This window comes from Coturnix japonica, chromosome Z (assembly GCF_054131305.1).
Source record: "Coturnix japonica strain WE chromosome Z, WE-NBRP24, whole genome shotgun sequence".
Classification (NCBI taxonomy): Eukaryota; Metazoa; Chordata; class Aves; order Galliformes; family Phasianidae; genus Coturnix; species Coturnix japonica.
In genome coordinates this window covers 4,600,507-4,627,517 of record NC_140702.1, presented here as the reverse complement: position 1 = coordinate 4,627,517, position 27,011 = coordinate 4,600,507, and the positions used below count along the sequence as shown (strand labels likewise).

The 27,011-nt window shown below is 47.2% G+C and overlaps 1 protein-coding gene and 1 long non-coding RNA gene across 5 annotated transcripts; both read left to right on the top strand.

Moving 5' to 3' along the window:
- The first annotated feature begins 74 nt into the window (after positions 1-74).
- On the top strand, positions 75-10,880 carry LOC146753633 (rho GTPase-activating protein 32-like). Of its 2 annotated transcripts, XM_085530687.1 has the most exons (13): positions 75-935; positions 1,572-1,838; positions 2,911-4,199; positions 5,224-5,296; positions 5,424-5,495; positions 5,842-5,964; positions 6,172-6,249; positions 6,434-6,515; positions 6,990-7,133; positions 7,563-7,665; positions 7,819-7,951; positions 8,351-8,668; positions 8,920-9,013. In XM_085530687.1, exons 5-12 carry the CDS (start codon positions 5,442-5,444, stop codon positions 8,456-8,458), a joined length of 825 nt encoding a protein of 274 aa, XP_085386813.1. In that variant the 5' UTR covers positions 75-935; positions 1,572-1,838; positions 2,911-4,199; positions 5,224-5,296; positions 5,424-5,441; the 3' UTR covers positions 8,459-8,668; positions 8,920-9,013. The 2 variants fall into 2 exon arrangements, with proteins under 2 accessions (XP_085386813.1, XP_085386812.1); XM_085530686.1 differs by lacking the exons at positions 75-935; positions 1,572-1,838; positions 2,911-4,199; ... (6 more) ...; positions 7,563-7,665; positions 7,819-7,951 and adding exons at positions 9,542-9,740; positions 10,102-10,247; positions 10,355-10,880 and having other exon boundaries at positions 8,477-8,668; positions 8,920-9,059.
- Positions 10,881-16,399: 5,519 nt separating this feature from the next.
- LOC146753632 (uncharacterized) lies at positions 16,400-26,894 on the top strand. 3 transcript variants are annotated; one of them, XR_014939360.1, is made up of 4 exons: positions 16,400-16,934; positions 18,540-19,519; positions 22,245-22,682; positions 26,794-26,894. It is a non-coding gene; the product is annotated as an uncharacterized LOC146753632 (long non-coding RNA). The 3 variants fall into 3 exon arrangements; XR_014939361.1 differs by lacking the exon at positions 26,794-26,894 and adding an exon at positions 23,106-23,190; XR_014939359.1 differs by lacking the exon at positions 26,794-26,894 and having other exon boundaries at positions 22,245-23,166.
- Positions 26,895-27,011: the final 117 nt, after the last annotated feature.

Here is a 27,011-nt window from a genome sequence, read left to right as displayed (position 1 = left end):
TGTGTGTTTTGCCTCTGGAATGACTAATGATCAGGCTGTGAGCAACCCGATCTAGCTGTGAATGTCCCTGTTTATTGCAGGGGAGCTGGGCTAGATGGCCTTTAAGGGTCTCTTCCAATTCTAAGGATACTGTATTACTGCAATTTAGGGCAGTGATGTCTGGAAAATTCCCATTGCTTTTGATGTAAATGTATCTCATTTTGCCATGAAAATCACCAAACACATCAAGAATGTCCTGGAAATGTTTCCTTTCTGAACATCCCTAAAATGGAGAAATGGTTTGAACACCAGTAGGGGTAGGGTGGTAACAAATTAGCTAATAGAAACATTTAATTTCCTGTCATAGGCAAAACCCTTTTTCTCACGCAGCATCCTAGAGTTGTCCTCTCTGTTAGGTTTTTCCCTCTGTACCTCATCGAATCTTCATTCTGCTCCATGGACTGAGCTGCTCTAATTGTAGTTCTTCCAGAGCAAACCAAGAGATTCATGTCTCTTTTTTTTTATAGCTTTCTGGTAATTCTGAGTGGAGAATGTCTTAGAGAATACATCAGTAAGGAACGCAGCCATGTTCTGCAAATCCTGAGTTACCAGTACTGCTACTCACGTCAGTCACAAATGCCTTTTCTCCATATAAACCTCATACTAACCTCTCTCTTATCTTCCAGAGCTGAATATTGGCATTACCAAACAGCTGTAAAGCACTGAAATCCAGGAGGGAGAAGACTGTACTTTTGAATGCATTCTGTCCCATGAAAGCATTGATGAGTTCAAGTCGACACTGTATGGAAGCAGAGTGAAAAGTGGTGGGCGATTTAAAGCTTCTAACGTGGGTTGGAAATATACTCTCCTTATCAAAAGTGTGACTCCTACTGACGCTGGGGAAGTCATTTTTACTGCCCATGGTCTTACCTCCAGAGCCTCTCTGTCTGTGAAAGGTAATGAGATGGGAGAGATTCTGGGGTCTGATTCCTTCAGCTGTCTTCTGATAAGATTGTCATGAGAGCTAACTCATAATATGGTTAAAGTGAATAGCAACCTTCTACTTGAACCTTGAAGCACTGAGAATTTCTCTTAAAAATAAGTAAAAGGAGGAACCATTTTACACAAATGTGAGAAATACCCAAAGCACTGGGGTAGTGTTGGCAATGGGCATCTCACTACACCTTGTTCCGTTACCAGTAAATCAGGAATGATCTGTTGAGGGAACTGTGGGGGCAAATATCATCTAAGTATAAGCTGAAGGGATGGCCTTCACATCATCTAGCTGTACAACAAATTCCTATCTAGAACATGTGCATCTGAGAGCATCATCCAAGGCTCCCAGTGTGATCAGTGGAGAGAAGGAAGAGGCAGTTTTCAGTCATGGTTCATCATACTCAATGGGGTAGATTTAAGAGAGAATAAATGGTGCCTGGAATTCTATTGTCTGTACTTTGCAGATTACTGCTGGCTGTAGGATGGCCTCTGCTGCAAGTGCCTCTCTAACTTATCTCCAGCATGTAGATGCGTGTATTTTGAGAGAGGCATCCTACCCTAAGTGTATGTTACTCAAAAAGCATGTTTTCTTTCAGAAAAACCTACTGAGGTAACAAAACAGCTGGAGGATAAGACAGCAGCAGCAGGGCAGGACATCAGCCTGAGCCGTGAGCTGTCGAAACCAGATGTGAACATCAGGTGGTACAAGGATGGCAAAGCAATCAGAAAAAGCCAGAAGTACGACTTGCAGCAGGAGGGAACGAGGGCCATTCTGATCATCCATGACTCTACTGCCAAGGCCAGCGGGGAGTACACCTGTGAGACAGAGGACTCTAAAACAAAAGCCAGGGTCACTGTGCAAGGTGAGTTGAAAAGCACACTGGGGATGGCATGTAGAGAAGTCGAGGTAAATATCTGCAGCCTGTGGGTGATGTTTTTCTCTTCTGTTTCCTTGAGCGGGATCAATTCTTAGTTTTCAGAAAATATGGTGGATTAAAATATTTTAGTTAAAATAATCTCTAAACTGAATGATAAATGGCATGAGAAAGCAAAGCTGAGAACTAAGGAAGGCTCCAGAAGAGAAAACGAAGTCCAGTAGGGCATATTTAGAGACAGGTGAAGAACCCTTGAGCACACTGAGGAGTACTATGTTGCTCTGGAATGTCTCTTGGGCTCCCTACAGCACACATACTTGCTCTGGGGCATGTCTGGATGTCTGTAGAGCTAATTGCAGGGCCCTGAGTCACCTCTGGGGCACATTAGGGGGCACTGGCTTTCATGTGAGTGTTCCCAGGTTCCCAGAAGTCAGCAGGGAAGCCTTTGGAGACCCCTTGGGAAGATTCAGTGGGGCCCTAGAGTGATGTAGCAGCTTGTGTTGGTTGCATCTGCTTGGCAGGGAAGCGATTTCCCTGGTGGGAGCTGACTGACTGGGAGGTGATTCCCTTGGTTTAATTAATTTAATTACCTGGATTATAATTAAATAACACTGTTCAGCGTTCAATCAAGATTAAATTTTTCCAAAGTACTTCAGTCATGCATCTGTAGCAGCTTTGCTAAAATATATCGAGTTTATTCAAAATTCCAGTGATGCTCCTAAAGCACTTGAAGTGCATTTGAGGTGGGGAGTGACAAAACAGCTCTGAGAGAATCATCATCAAATCAGAACATGGGAACGGTAACTAATAGCAGAGATTCTGATAAGAATATTTAAATTTTCAAATTACCTTTTTCTGAAGTTGTATTTCACCAAGTTTCATCAATGTGCACACTGAAAAGCTGACTTGCTATGTTTATTTTTATAAAAAATCATGTGTTACAATTGAGAAAAGAAGGTATAGCATGGAACATTCTCCAAGTAAAGTGCAAAAAACATTTCTTCACAGTTCCAATTAATGTCTTATGTTTTGTTCAGACTCACTAAATGATGTATTTCAGGGTACATCACATGGGAATATAAGAAGACTATTCAGAGCAGGAGCTGCAGAGCAAGATGAACGGCATGGGAAGGTAAGGCCGGGAACCAAGGACACAGCTTTTGTGTCACTCAGCCACCTGTGGCAGAGGTCAGGATTTCAGCAGGGATTTCTGCAGACGTTCCTTGAACACCCCCAGGGTGGGTGACTCCACCACCTCCCTGGGCAGTCCATTCCAGTGCCTGGCCACCCTTTCTGAGAAGTAATATTTCCTAATGTCCAGCCTGAACCTCCCCTGCCACAGCTTGAAACCATTCCCTCTAGTTCTATCAGTAATGACATGAGAGAAGAGGCCGACCCCCAGCTCACTGCAACCTCCCTTCAGGAAGTTATAGAGAGCAATGAGGTCTCCCCTGAGCCACCTCTTCTCCAGGCTGGACATTCCCATCTCCTGCAGCCTCTCCTCATATGGCCCCATTGTGCTCCAGACCCCTCACCAGCTTTGTTGCTATTCTTTGAACACGTTCCAAAGCCTCAGTGTCTTTTTTGCAGTGAGGGGCCACAAACTGGACACAGAATTCGAGTTGTGGCCTCACCAGTGCTGAGTACAGGGGGACAGTCACCTCTCTGCTCCTGCTGGCATCACTGTTTCTGATGCAAAATGTATGTAAGTGTCACACGTGTGACATCCTTTTTGATGGAGTTCTGTGACTGGAGTTCAATGGATTTGAGAGCTGACTTGAAGCCTGTGGGCATCACCCAGGAGTTGGGGTGAGAGGATGAGGCGTAGGAACAGGAACCTCTTTGGTCGTTATTAACTCCCAACTTTTTGGTCAGGAATCTCTGTGTGTTTCTTTATCATGTAAAGAACAGAGTCATTGTGCAGCTTGTGAATGAATTGATTCACGCCTGCTGATTGGTGCTGTTCTCTACAGGGAGCTGCAATGGAAATGGACACTTGTGGTCCACTGTCCAGCCCCCTCCCGTGTTGGATTTTCTGGGCTTTGAGACACGTCTTCCAGATGCACTTTGTGTTATTTCTGATGTGTTGACCTGTTGAGCTCCAGCCCCAAATGAGGATTCAAGTACTACCACCGCAGTCCATTGGGACTGTAGTATTTCTTGCTAAACAGAATTCGTGTGCACCCTTGTCTTTTGTCTGCACAAAGGATCTTGTAATCATCTCTGTCTGTGTTTCTTTTAGACCCAGAGATGGAGCAGAGAGGAACACAGACTTGGGTGGATCTTCATTCAGGAGCAGGGACACGTTATGCTCATCTGAGGTGTCTGGCTGACAGCAAGAGCAGAGAGGTAAGTTTCATAGGGTCGCGTGCCCATTTTATTTTATTTTTAATTCATGATGCATAGAGGCGTTCCCCAGACAAAGTGAGCATTTCTCAACTGGACTTTGTAGAAATGAGCTAGGCAGTGAAAATGGGTTTGAAGCATTCCTAAGAGCCCCACAAGAGAATGCTGAGAGTTAATCTGGCACCCTCCTTTGGAAACGTCCGTTGTCTGTCAGCTCTTCAGCTGTGCCCTAACACCTCCCATTGCGCTGCCACACCAGGATAGAATTCCAAGCCCACACTGAGTCCTGGAATGTTGTGGTGCCGTGTTGGAATCAGATGTGACCACGTGGTCTTGGCTCCCCGCCTTGTGGGGGGTCATGGTGGACCAGGCTGTTGGCCGTTGGTGATGTCATAAGCGTCTGGAATGAGGGGAGGAGCGGTGCGTTCTGTGTTCCTTTGTGGGTGAGCTAGTGGTCGGAGTGGTTGGTTGTCTTGTTGTTCGTGTGCCTTTAGTGCCGTTAGTTAGTTAGTGTTGTTAGTTAGTTCTGTTTGTTAGTTAGTTCTGTTTTTTAGTTAGTGCCGTTAGTTAGTTAGTGCATTTAGTTAGTTAGTTCCGTTAGTTAGTTCCTTTAGTGTTTTTTTCTTCACACCATCGTGTGCAGCAGCTTGTAGGTAAGCTGAGCTGGTGTGGGATGGATGGGTGGGCAGTGAGGTGTTGAGAACTGCTGGCTGTTTGAGCTCACAGTACCGTATTGCTTACTCTTGACCATCAGATGTAATTTTCCCCTGGTACACTCGTTCCAAAGGGGGTATCAGTAAAGTTGGCACCTGTCCCGTGCTTCTTAAATTGTCTTTGCTCAGTAGTGGAAGCATTGTAAAGTTGCTGGGCGGACAGGCATCACGTAGCCTGAGACTCAGCATGTCTTGCAGCAAGTGGATGGGACGGTTGTGCTGTGTGCTTTATTCCATGACTGTCTTAGCCCTGCTCACTGACCTGCTCTTTTTCTCTCTCCTCTCCTTGCCCTCCGCCCACTGCCTCGGTGCAGCTTTAGCTCTCATTCCATCAGAGCAAAGCGACAAGGAACTGCTGCAGATAGCTTGAGGTGATCTCACTGCCAGGTACGTGCCATGTTTTGTCCCCCCGCATGGTTTTGCCGCAGGGTATGCGCGGGTAGCTCTGAAGAATTCTGTCCATACTGTGCTGTGTGAATAGAGAAAACAGAAGTGTGTTTCTGCTCTGTTCCAGCTGTTCACACTTTCTGTGATGGGTGCTGCATGCAGTGAGATCAGCCGTGAGCCTGAGGTGGCGGCGACGGAGGTACAGTATGAAGCTCTGGCCAGTCTTTGTTCCCTGTGTTGAGCCATTAGAAGGAGCTGCAGATGTACTCTCCTGCAGGAAAGAATGGGCCAAAAAGGGCCTGGCCAGCTGTCTGCGCCAGTGCCATTGCTGATTAGTCTGGGTTGAGAGAGATGCATCTTTGCATGGCCTGGCAATGCACGCCAGGATGGGAAATAACTGTGATGAGACATGCAGCTCCTTCTGAAGGGCTCCTGATAAGGACGGAGCGCATTTGCTGCAGCTTTCTCTGCAGATGTGCTCCTCACCTTGAAATCCTCCTGGTTTGTCCTCAGCTCCTGACCACGGCCTGTGCTTTGTTTTGCAGGCTGATAACATGCGGAAGCCGCAGCTGGAGCATGTGGTGTCATCTCTTAATGTTCCAGCGATTGCGGCAGCCCATGTTATCAAGAGCCACGTTGCCCAGGGGCTGGATGAGCTCTCCCTGGAGGTAAGCAGTTCCAGGAGTTCCTTGTTGTCATGCATGGGAGAGTAGTGTAGGGTGTGAACGCCTCAGGAATACTCTCAGACTCCTTCAGGATGTCTCCCTTGCTGTCAAGCTTGAGGATATTCTGCAGCACAGAATCAGGCAGTTATTTGAGATGTGCTTTCCTGCCAGCTGTGCTGAAGCTGGGATTGATGTTTCAATCTCTTGCAGGTTGGAGACATGGTGAGCATTATTGCAATGCCACCAAAGGAGCTGAGCCCCTGGTGGAGAGGCAAGCGTGGCTTTGAGGTAGGCACATGTTTCCGACTAGAGAGCTCAACTTGAGTAGAGTCAAGAATCTCAGGTTGGAGCTGCTCTGCCTGCACAGGATGGCTTCTGGATGCAAACGGTTGCCCTGTGTCTGTGTCAGAGGACCTTCCCTTTGGCTCTGGGCTCGGGCTAATGCCCATCTGTCTTTTTGTTCTTTTTACAGGTTGGGTTTTTCCCTGGTGAGTGCGTGGAACTCATCAGCGGAAAAATTCCTGAGTCCCTCGTCAATTCCTTGCCAAAGTCTGGTACGTATTTTATATTTGACAATGCGGATTAATAAAATGGGGTTAGAACGTGGCTTTCAGGGGTTTTGTTAATACCTGAGTTGAGCAAGCTTAGCAAGAGGACTGCATTAAGCTCCATCGGAACTCGCAGAGATCTGGCCCAATCCCACTGTGTTTATTCTTGGGCATGGGGAAGTCGCAGAATCCTCCTTGAATGGCTTGGGATTGGAAGGGGTCTAAAGGATCCTCAGGCTCCAAGTCCCGTGCCTCAGTCTGGATCGCCAGCCTGTGCATTTAGCTGGAGATGAGAGCAGGCTGTCCGGGGCCCCTTCTGACCTGGCCTTGGGCAGTTGCAGGGATGGGGAAAACAATTCTTGCGTGTCCTTGTTGTTAATGTTCTTCCCGTTGTTACGTACTCGGTCGAATGCATTATGCTAGGCCTCGTCCAACCGATCCAAGCCTGAAATGAACTGGTTTCTTTGTTTTGTTGCACAGTGCCGAAGAAACGGGGCAAGCTCAGTACCTTCCTTCGTTCCTTGGTGAAGGCCCGCCCCAGGAGAGCGACGGAGCCAGAGCCAACGAAGGAAGGGGTGTTTGGGTGTGACCTGGGGGAGCACCTTCTGCGCTCTGGGCGTGATGGTAAGGAACAGTCCTGAGATCTTCCTCCATTGGGCATCTAAAGATGAAAGGGAGATCATAACCAGCAATTTTTTCAGCCTGAAAACGTAGGAAGCCTTCTGGCCAAAGAGAGCATCCTGCATCCTTTTCCTAGCTCTTCTGGTCGTGAGATTGGGTTCCTCAATTCTTGAGGGAGCTGTGATGGAACTTGCAGTGTCTGTGGCTTTGCCAGAATTACTTTCTCCAGGCTGTTGATAGGTCGTAGCATTTCTGGAAAGCCAAGAACACGTCTCTGTGCAGTTTCCTCACAGCTGTCTCTGCCAGCTTTCACCTCTAAGGAGGAAGCAAGCGTTAGCTCAGCGGGGCTTAGTGGATGGGATATGCGAAGGTCACGGCCTGAACCAGGACTTGAGTAAGAAGCTGAGCTAACCGCTGGCTCTTGTTCTGTAGTCCCCCAGGTCCTCCAGAGCTGCTCAGAATTCATTGAGCAGCATGGCGTAGTCCAGGGGATATACCGCCTGTCCGGCGTGGCGTCGAGGATCCAGCGACTACGGTAAGAGTGCTGTGACTGACACAGCTGTCAGTAGGGGCACATGTCATGCTGAGGGTGTTCAGAGGAACCCATTTCTTTTCTTAGCTGTATTCTGTGTGGCTTTGGACTTGTTTTCTCAAAGCCCTCTGCCCAATTCTGTGTCCTTCTCTGCAGCCATGAATTCGATACGGAGCAGGTTCCCGAGCTCAGCGTCCGAGAACTTCACAGCGTGAGCTCCCTGTGCAAGTTGTACTTCAGGGAGCTCCCAAACCCTCTCCTGACCAACCAGCTGTATGACAAGTTCTCGGTAAGCTCAGGGCAATGTCTTGGAAATGACACGTACCTGTTCCCTGGGCATCCTGGCTAGTGGTTGCAGCAGTGCCCCAGCTCTGAGGTCTTCTTTCTGTTAGCCCCATGAGGCATGTTCCCCAACTATTGGTAGAATGGGGTTAATAGCAAAGTGGACTTGGAGATGAATGCCTGCTGCAAGGAGCTGCACTGCACAATCAGGCAGTAAAGCCCCCCATAGCTTGCACTGCTTGGCCTTGGTGGCACAGGCTGCGTGCTGCTGTGTTCCCCTGATGCCTCTTGGAAGGCATCGAGTCTGCCTCGGTGCTGACCATCAGCGCGCTGTCCCCATGGTTCCCAAACCTGTGGCAGCTCTCCAGCCTGACTGGTGTCTGAATCCCTTCCTGCCTTTTTCCAGGACGCTGTTTGCGCTGCCACAGAGGAGGAGCGGGTGCACAGAATGCAGGACGCCATCCAGCAGCTGCCCGCTCCTCACTACAGGTCAGTGCTGCACTCGGTCTGCTGAGCTCAGCCCTGCTGCCTTTCAGAGGGCGATGATGCTATTCTGAAGTGCACTGCAGCACGGCTTGCTTTCTGATGCTGAACATCTGCCTCTCTTGTTTTCCAGGACGCTGGAATACCTGATGAGACATCTGACATCTCTGGCTGCGAACTGCTCCGTCACCAACATGGACGCTAAGAACTTAGCGATAGTGTGGGCTCCAAACCTCTTAAGGTAAACTTCTTTTTCCCTTTCAACATGCTGCTTACTTCTACTCTCCCCCAGCCCCAGGGGCACAATTTCTAGATGACAGTTTGTACTCACTTGTTTAACTGGGACTGCTGTGTCCCTGATCATCCAGGAGAATTTTGTCAGTGGCATCGCTGTTTGCCCACTGTGGAAGCCTTTAGAGCCCAATTTGACAGTTTTTGGCTACAGAATTTCAGACTTTGGGAAATGACTTGTAAGATCTGCCTTTTCTTCAGATCCCAGCAGAGCCCATCTGCTTGCACAAGTGGAGAAGCTGCCTGCATGGAGCTGCAGACCCAGTCAGCTGTGGTGGAATTCCTCATCACCCACGCAGATGTCATCTTCTGCTCCAAGTCCACACCAGCCGTGGGAGAGGGTGAGCGCCTTCCTCCATTACCTTGATGTTGATCTGACACCTTGATCCAATCCAGGTCTTCTCGAAGACCTTTGAAAATGCTCTAACTGTTGAGGAGACAACAGGCTTCTGGGCTTAGATTAGAATATGGTGCCCCGTTGCTGGATCCTCAAAGTGTCCAATCCCAAACCTTACATTGAGAAAACCGTCACTGCCGTTAAGATGTTTTGCAAGCAGGTGAAGCTTAATTGAAATGTGGCAGCAAAGCTTTCTGAGAACCCTGTCCCCTAGTTTTTATAGGGTTTTTGTTTGCCTGTTTTGATACCAAGAGCTGCTCTTAATTATGGCTGTCATTTGCCATGAGCATACCCCTGAGCACATGGTTATTTTGACATCCTCTTCTTCCAGTGTCTCGGATAAGCAAGTCTGAGAGAAATGCAGAACTGTGATGGCAGTGCTGCTGCTTTCTGATCCTCCGTCTTACCTGTGGTTTTCCCTTGCAGGGCACTGTTCTCTGGCCGGGCCGAAGTCTGTGTGGGTGCCTCCTGCCACAAAGCTGCTCACCGTGCAGGAGGCACAGGCCCAGAGAAGCGGCCAGAGCAGCTCTCCCACCGCGACACGGAGCAGCGACATCGTGGTTGAGGAAGGCCCCGCAGCTGTACTGGGCAGATTCCATACCGTCATTGATTTTCTATCTGAAAGGTAAAGAGGAATTCTTTTTCCAGCCCCTATCATCATTGGTTTGGTGGGTTTTATTGGTTTATTTTTTGCTTGTTATATATATATGAGCCTGCCAGCTCCTGTCCTGTCCGGCTGTGGAGCCTTTGCTCACATGCTCTGCATCTTGATTGACATGGTTGGGAGGAATTTAGCCAACAGTACTTGAGGGCTGAGCTGTAGGAATGGAAGCATCCTCTGCTGTTCGAAACAGAGCGCGTTTCTAAGCTGTGTTTCAGAAGAAAGCAGGCAGTGCCAGGAATAGGGAACTGTTGGCAAGGGCTCGTTGCAGCTCTTCCCTCACCCTGCACCACGACTGACAGCATGCTCTGTTTTCTCTCTGCAGACCAAGTTCTCCCAGTAAGAGGGCAGAGTCACCAGCTGGCAGTTGGTGTTCCTGTTTCTGCCTGGGCACACCATCCCCTGTGGCCGAACACCAACTGCAGAGCAGCGCCAGGGAGCCCTCCGAAGTTGAAGTCTTTGTCCTGGAAGGTAAGGGTGCAAATCCAGCTTTCAAAACACTGCTTGTCAGCAACACAGCTTCATGATTCAACTTGCGAATGTTCGACACTAACCACTGTGCATCTACTCCTTCCTAGGTGACTCCAGCCCTTCTGTAACCCGAGGACACAGGGCATTTGATGATGCCGCATCCTGTGCTTCCCTCAATGGAGAGCTCATGGGAAGCACAGGATGCTTCAGTTCAAATGACAGCCTTCAATATGACAGCAGTGACGGAGAGAAGAACATCATCATCGTGCAAGCTCTCATTCACCCCATCCCTCCTGAAGCTGCTGACCTGAGCCTGCCAGACACCACAGGCACCAGCCGGGACTGTGACCCAGAGCCTTTTGAGGACAGCCCAGCCCAAGCAGTGCCCGAGCGCCCAGAAAGCAACACCACCATGCAGGCTCAGGTCAGCGACATAGAGGAGAAGCCGAGCATCTCGGAGGGGGGCATAGAATCAAACCACCAGTCCCAGGCTCCAGGCAACAGCACGGTCTCTGAGCCACTCTCATGAGACAAGAGAGGATGAGTCCCATCTTTCCTTTAGACCTCACGCCCCCTCCTTTCTCCTATTGAATAAAGGCACGATTGTGCTCAATCAACGCCTTGATTGAATTATGAGTCTTCATTCGCAGAGATTGGGATGAATGCAAGAAACATCAAGGCAGCTCAGCTTGCAACGCTCTGGCTGTGGGGTGTGTGCAGGGACACTGTAACCATACAGGGAAAGGATTCCACTGCTTCCTAAAGCTGTAGTCCAGCCCTGCTACTGCTCTGTGGCACAAAGCCCTGAGGGATGTTCCATATTGTTAACCTAAGTGAAGCCAGCTTCATGCACTGTGTTTTGTTGTTGCTGGGTGAGAGGGGGATGCACGTTGGTGAGAAGATGAGCATTGCTGGATCTGCCACGAGTGTCCCTTCTGCCTCTAAGAATATGTCCTAAGTAGGATGTGAACACTGCTGGCACTTCCTCATTGCACGTGCTTGGAGGATCTTCAGTTCTTGCACATTTCAGGATGTCTGTCAGTGACTACGAGGAAATTCTCAAGTACTAGGAATTACATGAAACAGTTGGAACGGGTAAGTGTCATCTTTGTACAGAAACAGCACGCCTAACAGTCTGTCTCACCACTCTAGAATTAATCTGAGAATAGATTGACAGCTCTTGTCAGTTCTCTAAGTCAGGTTTCATTTGTATAAACATGAAATTGGATTTTTGAAACCAGTTGGAAATTGATGGTGCTGATTACCTCTTCCTCTAATTGAAGCATTACACACAGTGTATGCTAGGTACTCTGCTTTACCTGTAATATTATATTAGAGAAGAATTCACACTCAACTTTAAGCATCTGTGTTTTGACTTGTAGGTGGTTTTGCAAAGGTAAAACTCGGGCGGCATCTTCTTACTGGTGAAAAAGTTGCAATAAAAATCATGGAGAAGGTTACTTCAGGGGTAAGCCAAAAGGCATTTAACTATGATAATATCTTCTGTTGGAGTTGTGGAGTTCCCTAGAACACGGGGGCAGGTGGGATGGTACATAGGAATGCAGCCTACTGGTCCCATTGCCTTTTGAAAGATGCTGTAGAGCTGGAAAAAGTTTAACAGAGCACCACAAATCTTGTTCCTCGTTGTTCAGAGGGCAGGATTCTCTGGCTTTAAAATGGAGGAAGTTATTGCATTATTACATTACATTACATTATTATTACTTTATTACAGCAACTTTACCAAAATGCCAATGAAAATGCTGAATGTTTTACTTTTCAGTTTTCACAGCTCTGTTTCAGAATTTCTATGGGAGTGATGTCAGTCATTGCTGAGTTGATGTTGAATTGTGTACTGTCCCATATGTGCTTGTTATGTTCCACAGCAATCAGATGTGGTACCTGGTATGTCACAGTAGTTAGCGATTTCATCGCTTACTTTTATGGTCTCTTAAGGATGACTTGTCTCATGCTAAAACAGAAATTGATGCCATGAAGAACTGAAGTCATCAACATGTTTTCCCATTGTACACCAGGCATGCAAGGAGTGAGAAAAGGGGAGGTGTTTGAAGAGATCTGGTTACAAAATTTGAAGGACACAATGAGGTGGAAAATGCCAATAATCAGACTGATAAATGGCCTGGGTTGCAAAGGCCCACAGTGCTCATCCAGTTCCAACCCCCTTCTTCCTATGTGTAGGGTTGCCAAGCAGCAGCCCAGGCTGCCCAGAACCACATCCAGCCTGGCCTTGAATGCCTGCAGGGATGGAGCATCCACAGTCTCCTTGGGCAACCTGTTCTAGAGGGCCGTTCCCTTCTGATTTACTGGAAATGTAGAAAGACATCAGAAGGAAAAAAGAGAAGGGAGGAGGTTCAGCAGTGCATGCAGGTGTTCTAAATCTCATGTCCAAATCTGCTATCAGACTGCGAAATGTTTAGCTTTCTGTTATGATATGAAATGATATGATATGATATGAAGTGATATTTCCCAAAGCAAAATAGAGGGGAAAGTATTTTCCTGTCTTAATGAGGCATCAGAATGCTCAATGTGAAGGGCAAGTATAGTGAAAACGGGGAGCTGGAGTAAGCTCTGCAGCAGACTACAGCAAAACGGTGTGACTGTTGTGATGTCCCTGCAGAGAAAGAAGACGTGTTTACAAACAAGGACAAGGTACAAAAGGAGGTGAAGGCTGTACTGACTCAAAATGCCACGCTGAGCTGCGAGGTGGCCCAGGAGAAGACAGAGGTGAAGTGGAACAAGGAGGGAAACTGATCACCTGGAGCAAGAAGTTCAAGGCTGAGTCAGAGGGCAAACAGCGTCGGCTGGTGGTGAGACAGGTGGAGAAGAAAGATGCAGGGGAGTACAGCTGCGAGGCTGCTGGCCAGAAACTCACCTTCAAGATTCATGTAACTGGTAGGAAACACATTTTGGTTGATATTCTTTGATTATTCCATAGTCTGGCTGTGGAAACGTCTGTGTGAACGTGTCCTCTTGATTCTGCCATGAAACTGTTTTGGGGAGGATGAAAATAAATTCTTACAAACATGCAGCTAAAATGATTCTTTGTTTTTAACAATATTTCATCCAGCTCTTCCCCTACAATTACTTTTATCATCAGCTGTCCATGGATGTCCAACTGTGATTTGTACAATGTGCAACACTGCTCTGCCAGTTGATATTTCAGCAGTAGTAGTTACAGATCTCTACTGTGGCTGCACTGAGAAGGTTTGGTTGTCAGTGTCCTAAGAACCTTTAGTCAGAGGCATTGCACTTGCCTTTGGTTTGTTGAATCCCACGTTGACAACCATTCGTTCCATGTTCTGTAAATGTAATGACCAATCATGAATCCATTGATACCTTTCTAATTGTACGTATCTCATTAGTCTGAGAGTTTAGCACGGAGGCAGATCTCTCACTCCAACTGCAGTAGAGATTGCTCTGGTGTCACTATATTTTGCACAAGATCCGCTAAATTTTAACTTAGACTCCAGATAGCCATGGGCACATCAGCTGCATTCTGAGTGACCATTAGTGAGCTGGCTGATGACGAGGGTTTGTCTTCTGTTTTATTTGTAGCTGCACTCTACTGGTTTTTGCTCATAAGTCAGCTTGTTCTCTGTTAACTTTACAGTTCTCGTCTTGTATTCTGAGCTGATCAGGACAGGGAATCTGTTTTCTCCTCTTCTTTCTTATGGCAGTGAACACATTGGAGCTTAATCCTGGTCAAGGTTTGGCATTTGATCAGCTCTGTGGAGGAGCAACTGTACTGGGAGTCTACTGCCTTTCTGCTCACACAGACCTGGTGTCCTTGCAGGGCATAGCTTGCGTTCTGTTCCCTTGTAAAAGTTGCAGTCTTTGCTCTCTCCGTCTTGGGGCATTCTGCTCCTTCAGTCCCTGGTGTGCAATATATCTCTGCTCCTATAATAGACAGTTTTGCTGCTGCCTGTGGTGTAGACTCTAAACTATCAGCTCTCACTGTTCCCACACCACGTGGATGTGATTCTGTGGCCTTTGGATCTGTTCCGTAAGTTGTGTAGCTCATGCTTTTGGCTCAGGAAATTGGCAGTTTCAGCAAAGAGTGGATTACAGAAAGGATAGATTTGGGAGGTATCTGTCAGAGAAAATGAAATATAAATGATGACAGAAAGATTATGGCAACAACTGGAATCAACCAAGTTAATCCTCAGCAGCCAAAGCCAGCCCACGTCTTATTGCAGAGGTGTAGGGGGAAAACCCAGAAATGTAGTGCTTTTACACTTGAATTTTACTAGCTGAGGGCTATTATTAGCTGTTTGCCTCAGAAACCAAAGGTTTTCTGTTCTCTTTCAGACCGGATGACCTCATGGCTGCACAGGGTAATGTAATACCTCCTCCTCTGCCATACGTGGAGAGTGCTTGCCTAGCTACCGTTGCTGTATTTCTCATGTGTACCACTGTAACATGACGTGCCAGTCCAGCCCTCACTGCAAAATGATGTGGTGTGAAAGTCAGGAGGGATTATGAGTACTCTTGGAGTGGTTGGCTCTTTCACTACAGAAATCCTCATCTTACTAGCTTCTCCCAAAGTGCACTGGCTTTCTGAGTCTTAATTAATCCTCTTCCCATTGCACTCAGAAAGATTTTCAGGGTTCCTCTACCCCAGGGTTCCACTGGTAGCACAGAACAATCCCATTTTAAGGACATCGTGAATGTTAGGTGCTCAGTGTTGAGCATTATGGGATGCAGATTAGTCCTTCTTGCTTAAAAGAAACAAGTGCTGCACACCTTGGAAACCTATAGAAAACTAGAGTAAAAAGGGCTGATTCTGCCATCTCATTATCTCAGTATTTGTGGTGCACGCTGAAATCCTTATTTGAAGTGGGCCAAAGCTCCATTGCATTTGTGAGAAGTTTTGCATCACCTGGTTGGTCTAGGCCATGTTTGTTGTCTTGCTAATAATCAAGCCTTCTGATCTTCATCAAATCATTGTAGTTGGAAAAGACCACAAAGATCCCCACATCCAGCCTCAACCCATCCCACCATGCACACTGCCCACGTCCCTCAGTGCCACATCTCCATGGTTATTGAACACTTCCAGGGATGGTGACCCCACCAGCTCCCTGCAAAGCTGTGCCACCACATCACCATTCCTCTTCAGAAGAAGTTTTTCTTAACATCCAACTTGAACCTCCCCTGAAAACCATCAGTCAAAACAGGGGCTGTTGGAGATGGGTGGAGAGAATGATGCTTCTACAGTCAATACAAGCAGGGAGATCAAATGTAGAGTGTATCAACTGCATTCTTGCATTGGCTTGCTGCCCTGCTCCCTGGCCTTCAGTGGACTGCAGTGCTGGTGGTAGAGCTGTGGTGTGAATCCTGGGATTGCACGTACTGCAACGGTCAGCAGCACAGCAACTTGAGCTGAACTTACCCTCCTGGGCAGCTGCTGCCACTCAGAATTCAGAGAGCATGCAGAGGAGAAAGTCATGAAGGAAGGGAAAGGGATGGCAGCAGAAGGCTTCACAGAGTGACAGCGAGGAGGAAGGAGATAGGGGACAGGTCCTGGAAGGGTTTGCCATGACTGCTGGGGAGCAGGAGCCTTCCCGGTCACCTGAGCTGGGTATGCCTGAATATGCTTGCACGGATGATCTGAATGAGTGGTCTTCCATGTCTCCACTGCAAATAAAAGGCAATGTCAGTCCCCCTCACACCTACTAGTCCTGCATTCATCCTTGGAGCCTCTGTCTTGGTATCAACATCAGGACCCTGGGATCTTTCCTGGGACCCAAACAAGCATAGGAAGCTTCTTCAAAATTGGGCTGCTGTTAGAAGCTGGCTAGCACTAGAGAAGTCCATGATGTAAGTGCGTCAGAAATATTCTGCACTTCTACAGCCTTTTGTAGGGCAAACCATTTAATAGAAGTGGAAGCCCATTTATTTAGGGTTTATCTGTTCTCCTACATTTCAAATACTAGGCGTATTTGGACCCTCTTGGTTTCTTCAGCTCCTAGGTTCTTTCTTGCCTAGATTTAACACTTAGTTTCAACAGAAGAGCTGATATTCTCTAGTGAAGGTTATTAGTTTGGGCACAAGTGGAAACCTAAACCTGTTCCAAGCTGTACATACAGACCTGCAAGATGGTCTCATTTCAGTCCCTCAGTCAATACTTTTTCTTTTCTTCCCTCAGAGCCAAAACCTGTGTTTATAAACCAGGAGCAGGTGCAGAAAGAGGTGAGTGCTGCCCTGGCAGCAAGTGCCTCCCTCAGCTGTGAAGTAGCACAGGATCCAAGCGAAGTAAAATGGTACAAGGATGGAAGACTGCTTGCCTCCTCCAGAACGTTCAGAATGGAATCTGTGGGCAAAACACGGCGTCTGGTTGTGGAGCAGCTGGAGAAGAAAGATGCTGGAGAATACATCTGCGAGGCTGCTGGCCAGAAGGTGACCTTCAAGTTGGAAACAACAAGTGAGCATTCGCTTTGGGAGCACTAAGCAGCTGTTTATGTGGCTTAGAGGAAGAGGAAGGGAGCCGTGTCAAAGGGAAGGTGGTGTGGCGCAGGAATGCAGTTGAGATCAAACCCAGCAAATGTTTCCAGATTGATGAGGAAGGGGTCAGAAGAACCCTGACAATAACAGGGATCCGGGCTGAGGATGAGGGAGAGTACTTCTGTGAGTCGAGAGATGACAAGAGCAGCATTACCATCACCCCCAAAGGTATGTCTCTGGAAATGAAGGCTGACAGTGTGGAAGGATCCTTGGCTTCCCTCATCGGCCATTACAACACTGCAAAGTTGAGTTCATTTGTGTGTTTATGCTGTTCTCTGTGTTAACAACCAAGTACAAAACTTGTCTTTCTCTCTGAATAGCTGTGGAACAACTGCTTCTGAAGAGCACAGCTGTTAAGTGGGCTAATCAGCCTTCAAGGCTGGAATTAAGCATCCCAAATGTAAGATGGGATTTTTTTTTACCCCTTCTTTGCCTCTTTTCTTCTTGCGTCTTTCTAGATGCAAGGAGGATCTCCTCTACAGGCAGGAGATGTGAGTGTGAGTTATGGTGATCACTTCCTGCGAGTCATAAAATCTGATGCTTCCAATAAAATCATTGACTCTGTTGGCTCTTTGAAGATGCTCATACAGAAAGGAGCTCATACACTTAGGGACACATCTTTTATGTGCTCCTAAGTGGTTTCTTCTTCTCCATCATCTCCCAGGGTGGTGAAATTTGTTGGCTCAGACTTTTGTACTAGGAGCTCAGCAGTGGTTAAAGCTCACACTTCTGCAAAGTAAACAAGCTCCTACTATTCGTCTCTACTCTGTTTTAGCTGTGGATTAACTTGTCATTTCCCTTCCATAAGCTTTATGGTTCTCTTCTGTAAGTCTACTTACACAGACTGAGTTGCTTATCTTGAAGTCTTGCTCCAGGATTTTGGGCGTATTATTAGCAAAAATATCACAAATAATTTCACCAACAATTCTCCCCACCTATATGTAGCTTTCCTTTTTTTCACTGGAAGGGTTTACACTGGCAGATAGGGTGGGTATGTAGAAACAACCCCATTAATTCTCAGGAAGCTCTGATTTCTCTGTCTGGCCTTTGTATTGTGATTCTGCATGCATGCCCTGTAGCTAAACCTGGATGTCTTCCCCAGCACCTTCAGTCTCCCATCCTTACTTAAGTTACTCCATTGCAAATCTCTCTGCTAGGACAATAGAGTTTTTATTTTACCCCTGACTTTTAACTGAGTTAGTTCCATTAAGTGGCTGAAGCCCTAAGTGATCCATGGTGAAGCATGATCCAAAGTGGAATTTAGCTAATTGTAGTAGGGAATCCAAGCCTTAATGAGATGAGTTTTTTAAAATATGAGTCGTTCATCTTAAACAGCATTGAACTCTTACCCTGGTTTCTGAGAGAAGTGAGAGTTTAACAGCAGAAGTCTGAACTTATGCTCCATATTTCTCATCACTCAAGAGAATATTTGAATATATTAATTCCTTTGGCTATGTTAGAGCTCATAATGAGGTCAGGTGATGTTCTTTAAATGCTCGGAGTCTAGCAATGTAGGGAAGTGGACTGCTATTTGCTGTTGAGCTTTAGGATAAGAAGCCTGAATTTAGAGGACCGTGGACTTCCCCTTTCCCTTCCCCTCTCCTCCCCTAGCACAAGTAATGATAATGTGCTCAAAACACTAGGTTTTTTTGTTGTTAATGACAAGTTCTAGTACGCATGGAGAGTAGGCACTGCCTTTCATTACTCCTTATGCCAGATGCTCCTAGAGACCTAATTCCCAACTAAATCCACATCCTTCTTTCTCCTTCTCAGAAGTGTCTGAAAATCAGCAAACCATTGGCAGACATTAGCGTCACTCAGAAGGACAAGGTCACATTTGAGTGTGAGCTGTCCAGGCCCAAGGTGGACGTCAAGTGGTTCAAGGTATGGCATGTAATGGTATTTTCCTTTCTGACTTCTCTGGAAATGAATGAGAGCCTTTAATTTCACTTCCAAGGGATGCGAGTCTGAGCTTTTGCTTGATAGCTTTTGTACTTCTCTCTTTTCTTTATGCTCTTTTACTTGCCCAGATCAGCACTGTTTGTTTTATGTCCTGAGTTCATTTATCAAGTTAAAATGGAAGTTTGTTTTGGGTTTCTTGTGAACTCCTGAAGTCTTGCTGCACAAAATATTGTTGGTTGGAGCACAGTCTTGAGCTTCAACTCTAACAGAGAAATTCTCAGCCAGGATTTTGTAGCCTTGTTGTGAACTGGGTTTTAGGGTGAAATCTCAGTTTTCTTTGCACCTGACAGTGTGAGAATTTGCTCTGGCACTTTGTGTACCTCCCCGGTGCTCAGCTGTTCCTTCCCTTACTTGGGGATAATGTCATTTATTCAAGGTGATGTCCAAACGGGCTTGTTAACAGTCCTCTGCAGTGCTTTAAGCTGTCATAGATCAGCCAGAATTTCTGCATGTTCTATAGCCATTCCTGCATGTTGAAAACACTGCACTGTGCTTAAGCTTCAGCATATGTTCCAGTAAGCACAGTTCCATTAATTCTAGGGAAGTGGGTGAATTAAGCATAGATCTGAAGGCTGCCTTTGCTCAGTGCAGAGATGGAAGGACTCATGGAGATCTGACTTGATATTTTCCCTTCTAGGATGGGAAGGAGCTCCGTCAAAGTAAAAAAGTGGGCATTACTTCCCAGGGAAATAAGAGAAGTCTCATTTTTCACAAGTGTTTATATGAAGATCAGGGAACATGCACGTGCCAAGCAGCTGAAGACAAGACATCAGCTACCCGAAAGGTTCATGGTATGTTTACCTGAATGAGCAAATAAACTGTGTTTTGCACCACAGGAAAAAATGCTTCCTGGGCAGTTTGAGCATTTCTTCGTTAGTCCTTTTGGATACCTTTCTCTTTCTTCTTTATGTTCAAGACAGATTTTCCCTCCTTGTGTTGCACTGGTTAAACCCCAGTTTGTAGCTCATCAGTGGGCTCTGAAGCATCAGACTGGTTACTGAACACACGGGTCTGCTGTGCCCTGGTAGATGCCACCTGCCAAAGGGACTTCTGAAAGGATGCTTTTTTCTGATTTCCTACTAGATGCTGTCCTCATGTGGCCACTTGGGTTCAGTGTTAGCATGAACATGAACATCTGTCCTGTCCCATGACTTTGGTGAACTCTCATTTTCTCTCTCAGTCTGCAGCCAGGTTGGGTTGCTGTTTCAGTACTGGCTGTTTTATGCAGCCATTCCATTTGTTCTGGTTTAGGTTCTTTTTTTTTTTTTTTCTTTTCTTTTTTTCAGGCATCGTTTCTATACAGTAGACAAAGCCAGCTTATTACATTTGATTTACAGTTTTTAGCTTTTGCTGGTAAGCATTTCAGCTCTCAGGCAGTTTTATCAACAGTTTTGAAGAGCTGAAATGAACCAGCCTGGTCACACCGGTCTGTTTTTGGTGGTGTAATGAATTTCTGAAGTTAAACTGATTGACCCCATAAGGTTTTACAGTGTATGACTCACGTCTGGCGGAGCTATCACTGCAATAAGTTTATATATTTAGCATTTGGGGAGGCAAATGGTTGGGGATACTCTTTCATTTGCTTGCGTCTCAGAGTGAATCACCAGTATGTGAACCATCCTTCATCTCCTTTGTATTGCTTTTGTGTGTGTCTGTGTGTGGTTTCCCCTGTGAATTTCATCCTTTCCAGTTATATGGAAGTTCTCTTTTGAGCAGTGAAATTAGATGTTCCATCAGCAGTCATAATGGTAAAGCTGAGTTGCCACCTTATCTGTGTCCTTTCTGTCTGGCGTCTCAATAACTGCTGCCCCACCACAATATCTGCCTAATACTTCAGCTCCGTGGATGCCTCCTTGTGCAAACTGAGAGCCTGTATTTGGTGTGCATAGATCTGGGCTTACATCTGTGCTGGTAAATGCACTAGTGCATGGGCTAAGCAGTCCTGCCTCCTGTGCTGTGGGCATTGAGATGGGGCTCCTACAAACTGCCCATTGCAAGATATTTAGAAACTAATTGCTGCTGAGGTTTCCATCCTCTTTTCAGACTAACTGAAATTTGGTTAGTGGGATCAAAACAGAAGGGGCAGGGAGGGAGAGCTGACCAAGGACTACTGATGGAACAACTATGAATCCTTGGTTCCTCAGGATTCCCTGCATCAGCAGTTGGCAACAGGAGTAAGGGGGCTCAGGAGGACACTGTAGAGTAGTGTGAAAAATAAGCAAAGAGAGTTACTAATTGATGCCTCTTGGAAAGCAGTCCAAGAGTAGTCCTCTTCATAAACTCTCCCATTGTGTGTGGTTTTATCTTTATGAGGTGTTCATAACAAGTGATGTGTAGATCTCCCTTATCTCATAATGTCTTTGCCTGCCTGCAGTGAATATGCAGGATACTGGATCATATACCAGCTTCTTTGAATTACTGCTCATGTCAGGAGATAAAATCTGCCTATTCTTTGAACTAACACTGGCGAGGGTTAGTTATTTTGTCTACCGAGAGAATGACACAGCAGACTAAACTCTTTCATTTCCTTCTTTGTCAAATGCCTTTTCATCTAATTGTGTGTCCCATAGAAATTCAGAGCAGTGTTGGCTGAGGGAAGTGGAAATATTTCTCTCCTGTGTGTATCTGCCACCCTATTTGGACATGTCCCTCCTGGCAGAGCGCAGAGATTGGAGGAGTTGGATTAGGCAGTGCTTTCCCTTTTGCTCACAGAACCACTTGTTCTGTGGTCTCCCAGCTACCCTGTGCCCAGTGGCCTATGCAAGATGGAGCGGAAAAAGGCTCATTTTATGAACAAACAGGAACCTTTCTGGTCAGATTAATACCTGTGCTCTTTTTAGAGACATTTAGGTACTAGAGATTTTAGGTACTGGAATAGGCTCCCAAGAGAGGTGGTTGAATTGCCGTCCCAGGTTGTGTTTAAGAGCCGTTTGGATGTGGTACTCAGGGATATGATTTAGTGAAGGGTTTTTAGAGTTAGGGTACTTGTTAGGCTGCGGTTGGACTTGATGATCTTCAAGGTCTTTTCCAACCTGGGTAAATCTATGATTCTATGCAGGAACTCTGTTCCTGAGGTTAATCCTGGTCACCAAACTGGAGAAAACTGGTTTTGATGGATGGACCAGTTGCAGGATAGGGAACTGTCTGGATAGTCACACTCAGAGAGTTGCAGTCAATAGCTCAGTGTCCAGGTGGAGGGTGGTGTTGGGACCAGTGTTCTTTAACATTTTTCTAGGCTACATGGACAGTGGAATCAAATGCAGCCTCAGCAAGTTTGCAGATGACACCATCAGCAAGTATTTGGAGGTAACCAGCTGCAGTGAAGTGAGCGATTTCAGTGCCTATTTCTGATGGTGGCAATGAGTTCAGAGGTCACACTTAATTGACGGTGCCTGTTTCCATTCTGACAAAGGCTGCAGTTGCAGCTGACTTCCCGAGGCTGCCATACGTGGTGGTGTCGCAGCCTTGGGCTTGTGCGTTTGCATGACTCCCACCTTTCCTTTCTGTGTCTTGCAGGTCAGCTGGTGCTGGAAGCGGCCGGTATCTGAGTAGGAATGAAGGTGAATGCAGGAGCAGCTGCTGAGGGGAGGAAGGAAGTCCATGCTAATGAGCTCTGAAGCATCTGTGGGTACAGTACCAGAGGAGGCAGCAGTGATGCAGGGGGCTCCCCAGCAGGAAGCTGTCTGATCCAAATGCTTGCTGAGAGTTTGGAAGCCCAAACCCTTTTGGTCTCTGTAAGGGTGGCTAATATAAAGGTGTTAACCAAGATGGTGGTAAATAGTCAAAGGATATTAGCAAAGGGAAAGTCACCAATGTCAATGCCTTGACTGGAAAGCTGAGGCAGTCTCAACTGGGGAGCAACCTCCAAGAGATGCTGTTTGCTGAGTGGTGCGGCTGATGCAGTGGAAGGAAGGGATGCCATTCAGAGGGAACTCAGCCGAGAGTTTGGCCTAGGTGAGTCTAATGAGGTTGAACACGGCAAAGTGCAAGGTTTTGCACTTGGGCTGGAGGAATCCCAGGCATTTCTACAGACTGGGAGGAGCAGTCCTTAAGAGAAGCCCCGCAGAGAAGGACCTGGGGGTCCTGGTGGATGAAAACCAGAACGTGAGCCATCAGCGTGCTCTTGCAGCTCAGAGAGCAAATGGTCCCCTGGTCTCCATCAGAAGAGGGGATGGCCAGCAGGGACAGGGAGGTGATTGATCTTATGATCCTTGAGGTCCCTTCCAACCCGGGCCATTCTATGATTGGGCTTCCCCTGGGATGCTCCCCACCATGTCTCAGGAAGGAGACAACTTCTGTTCCACTTTCTGCTCTATGTGTGGAAAGGTACGTCTGGGTTATTCTGCTTGTTTTTTCTTTCTTTTTCTGGCTTTGAAGGAGAAGGTGTGGAGCAAGGGGAGACCCACTGGTCATTTGTCACCTCAAGAGCAGGATGGATTCTGCATTCACTGTGAAAAACCTGGGCTAGTAGCATGGGCATGTTTCAGGCTGGACTCTTCTTTTGCTGCTTGGTTTCCTTTTGGCTACAGGGAGACAGCTGTCTAAAGGTGTGTTTTCAAACCCACTCTCCAAAACCATGTTTCACTGTTGCAGGTGGTTCAGTGTGCTCTTGCAGTGCAGATGCTGTAGTTTGCTGTAGAATCTGAATGGTTTCTGTTCCTAGGGAAGGACTGGGAGGAGGTAGTGAGAAGAGAATTCAATGCCTGAGGTGTATCTTAGTGAGAAATGTTGGCATGAGGTGCTGAAAGTCTTGAGCTGTCAAAGGCCAGTGAGGCTCAGACTCCTTAACCTCCTGGAGCAGGGTGGAAGCAAGGAGTGGGCACTGCAGTCCCACCAGCTGCACTTGGTTCTGGTCTGCCAGGTCTGTGCTGGCCTGGATTTCTTCTGAGAAGTTTGTTGGAGCTGCTTGGAGTAGTGAAGGGTGGGGAAGAAGTGCTGCTCAAGAGCTAAGGCTCCGCTTGATCATTTTGGATGGATTTAACCATGGTATCTGAAGACATAGTTTCCATCAGAATGATCCCAGCATTGTGCAAGTGTCTCAGCTGAAGCCCCTGAGCAGATGTGTGAGAGCACCCTCCTACTCCAGCTGAGCCATAGGAAAGCTGACTGTGCCCAGTAATTACAGCTTCTGCAGATTGAATGTGCTTCCAAGTGTTTTCCTTAGTGATCAATCATGTCCCAGCACTGTGATATTCCATCTCTGGCTCAATCTGGAGCATCTCTGCAGTCCTTGGGTGCTGGAGGGCACATGGTGAGTGCGTGGACAGGGTGGCACAAACGTGTGCGTGTGCTGAGGAGTTGGGCTGCACACAGGTGCACACAAAGGGATGTTTGTGGAAGGTGTAGGCACGTAGGTGTTCCCTGGGATGGTTTGCGCACGTCTGTGAATGCAAAGGAGGGCACACGATGTGGTGCGTGCATGGGGGTGTGCAAAGCAGGCAGGGTGGCACATGGGTGTGTGTGTGCACATGGATAGGGGAAGGCTGGGGTTACAGGTTGACCTGTGCTGAGGTGAGTGGGGGCTCACGGTTTTGCTCAGTGGTAGATTTGTTCACACTGAGTGCTAACAGGAAACTCGCACACCCTTTTTGTTTCAGCTGTGCCAGCGCTGTGATCCCTTGCTGCAGGGATGGGGTGTTGGAAGGATGGTTTGCGTGCCAGCCTCCCTCCTCTTGCAGGAATCAAGTGTAGAGCAAAAGGGATGTTTGGGCCAGGTGACTGTAAGAAGGCTGGCTGCTTTGGATGGTGGCAGCTGATGGAAACAGGTGTTGTTGTGACCATTCAGCTTTTAACAGAAGACAGGGGTCCTGCAGCAAGAGCAACTAGGTTTTCAAATGGCTTCAGATGTGCACACCAAGTACGTCTGCCCTGCCGTGCCATCTCTGCTTCTTTTTATGCAGGCATTGTTATGAACACGTGTTGGGTGTTAGGTGCAGTTCTCACTGAGAACTTCTGCTAGGATTTCTGTGTAATTTGAATCATGAGTGTTAGCACAGTGAGTTGAAGGAGGACCCCGGAAGCAAATTTGGTGCTGTTGAAGCTCTGTGCAATGAGCAGGTGGGAGGTAACACGTGCTGGCAGGTGTGGAAACAACTTTGGGATTGAGGTGTGGAGGGAAGGGAAAGAAAGGGAAGGGAAAGGGAAAGGAAAGGGAAGGGGAATGGAAGGGAAATGGAAGGGGAATGGAAGGGGAATGGAAGGGGAATGGAAGGGAAGGGAAAGGGAAAGGGAAAGGGAAAGGGAAGGGAAAGGGAAAGGGAAAGGGAAAGGGAAAGGGAAAGGGAAAGGGAAAGGGAAAGGGAAAGGGAAAGGGAAAGGGAAAGGGAAAGGGAAAGGGAAAGGGAAAGGGAAAGGGAAAGGGAAAGGGAAAGGGAAAGGGAAAGGAAAGGTGATGACAAAGCAGATGGCAAAGAGCTTTATGGGGAGGCTTGGTGCTTGCTTCGGGTTGGATCTGATCAACTTCTTGTTTGCTGGTGTCCATCTGGTGTTTGTGGAGTAGTTTTCATCCCAGGGTCTGTCTGGTAGGACTGGGCCTTGGCCAGGCCAGGGCGAATCCAGTGTGCTTTGCTCTCGTTCTTAGTGCTTGTTTTTGCTCAGGAGGGCAGGTGGCAATCCTCACGGAGCAAGGCCTGCAAATGGGGTTTGTGGAGGAAGGTCCTGCAGGCCTTGTGTGACACCCATGGAGCTGCAGCGAGGCTGCATCTTTGTAAAACAAGGGAAATGCACAAAGATCTGAAGGTGGGTTGTCATCTCAAGTGATGCCGGAGGGGATGTGCGTGCTCCTTTACATATGCGTTGTCTGCCTGCTGTAGGTGGGTTGGCTTAGAAAGCTGGTACCGTGTTTCTGTTGTCAGGAGAAGCGAATATCAACTCTTCTCTCTACTGAAAGATTTAACAAAAGAGCCTCTCCTTGCTTCTTAGCATATGAATCACAGAATCATAGAATCAACAGGGTTGGGAAAGTCCTAAAAGATTATCCAGTCCAACCGTTCTCCTATTACCACTAGCTCCCACTAAATCACGTCCCTCAACACAACATCCAGTCATTACTTGAACACCCCCAGGGTGGGTGACTCCACCACCTCCCTGGGCAGTCCATTCCAGTGCCTGGCCACCCTTTCTGAGAAGTAATATTTCCTAATGTCCAGCCTGAACCTCCCCTGCCACAGCTTGAAACCATTCCATCTAGTTCTATCAGTAATGACACGAGAGAAGAGGCCGACCCCCAGCTCACTGCAACCTCCCTTCAGGAAGTTATAGAGAGCAATGAGGTCTCCCCTGAGCCACCTCTTCTCCAGGCTGGACATTCCCATCTCCTGCAGCCTCTCCTCATATGGCCCCATTGTGCTCCAGACCCCTCACCAGCTTTGTTGCCCTTCTTTGAACACGTTCCAATGCCTCAGTGTCATTCTTGCAGTGAGGGGCCACAAACTGGAAACAGAATTCGAGTTGTGGTCTCACCAGTGCTGAGTACAGGGGGACAGTCACCTCTCTGCTCCTGCTGGCATCACCGTTTCTGATGCAAAATGTATGTAAGTGTCACATGTGTGACATCCTTTTTGATGGAGTTCTGTGACTGGAGTTCAATGGATTTGAGAGCTGACTTGATGCCTGTGGGCATCACCCAGGAGTTGGGGTGAGAGGATGAGGCGTAGGAACAGGAACCTCTTTGGTCGTTATTAACTGCCAACTTTTTGGTCAGGAATCTCTGTGTGTTTCTTTATCATGTAAAGAACAGAGTCATTGTGCAGCTTGTGAATGAATTGATTCACGCCTGCTGATTGGTGCTGTTCTCTACAGGGAGCTGCAATGGAAATGGACACTTGTGGTCCACTGTCCAGCCCCCTCCCGTGTTGGATTTTCTGGGCTTTGAGACACGTCTTCCAGATGCACTTTGTGTTATTTCTGATGTGTTGACCTGTTGAGCTCCAGCCCCAAATGAGGATTCAAGTACTACCACCGCAGTCCATTGGGACTGTAGTATTTCTTGCTAAACAGAATTCGTGTGCACCCTTGTCTTTCGTGTGCACAAATGATCTTGTAATCATCTCTGTGTTTCTTTTAGACCCAGAGATGGAGCAGAGAGGAACACAGACTTGGGTGGATCTTCATTCAGGAGCAGGGACACGTCATGCTCATCTGAGGTGTCTGGCTGACAGCAAGAGCAGAGAGGTAAGTTTCATAGGGTCGCGTGCCCATTTTATTTTATTTTTCATTCATGATGCATAGAGGCGTTCCCCAGACAAAGTGAGCATTTCTCAACTGGACTTTCTAGAAATGAGC

Bases quoted from the DNA above. Each gene is read 5' to 3' on its own strand.
- LOC146753633 (XM_085530686.1), top strand. From the start codon at position 8,577: ATGAGACATCTGACATCTCTGGCTGCGAACTGCTCCGTCACCAACATG. The intron at 8,669-8,919 runs GTAAACTTCTTT...CCTTTTCTTCAG, and splicing joins TGGGCTCCAAACCTCTTAAG to ATCCCAGCAGAGCCCATCTG. The intron at 10,248-10,354 runs GTAAGGGTGCAA...ACTCCTTCCTAG, and splicing joins TGAAGTCTTTGTCCTGGAAG to GTGACTCCAGCCCTTCTGTA.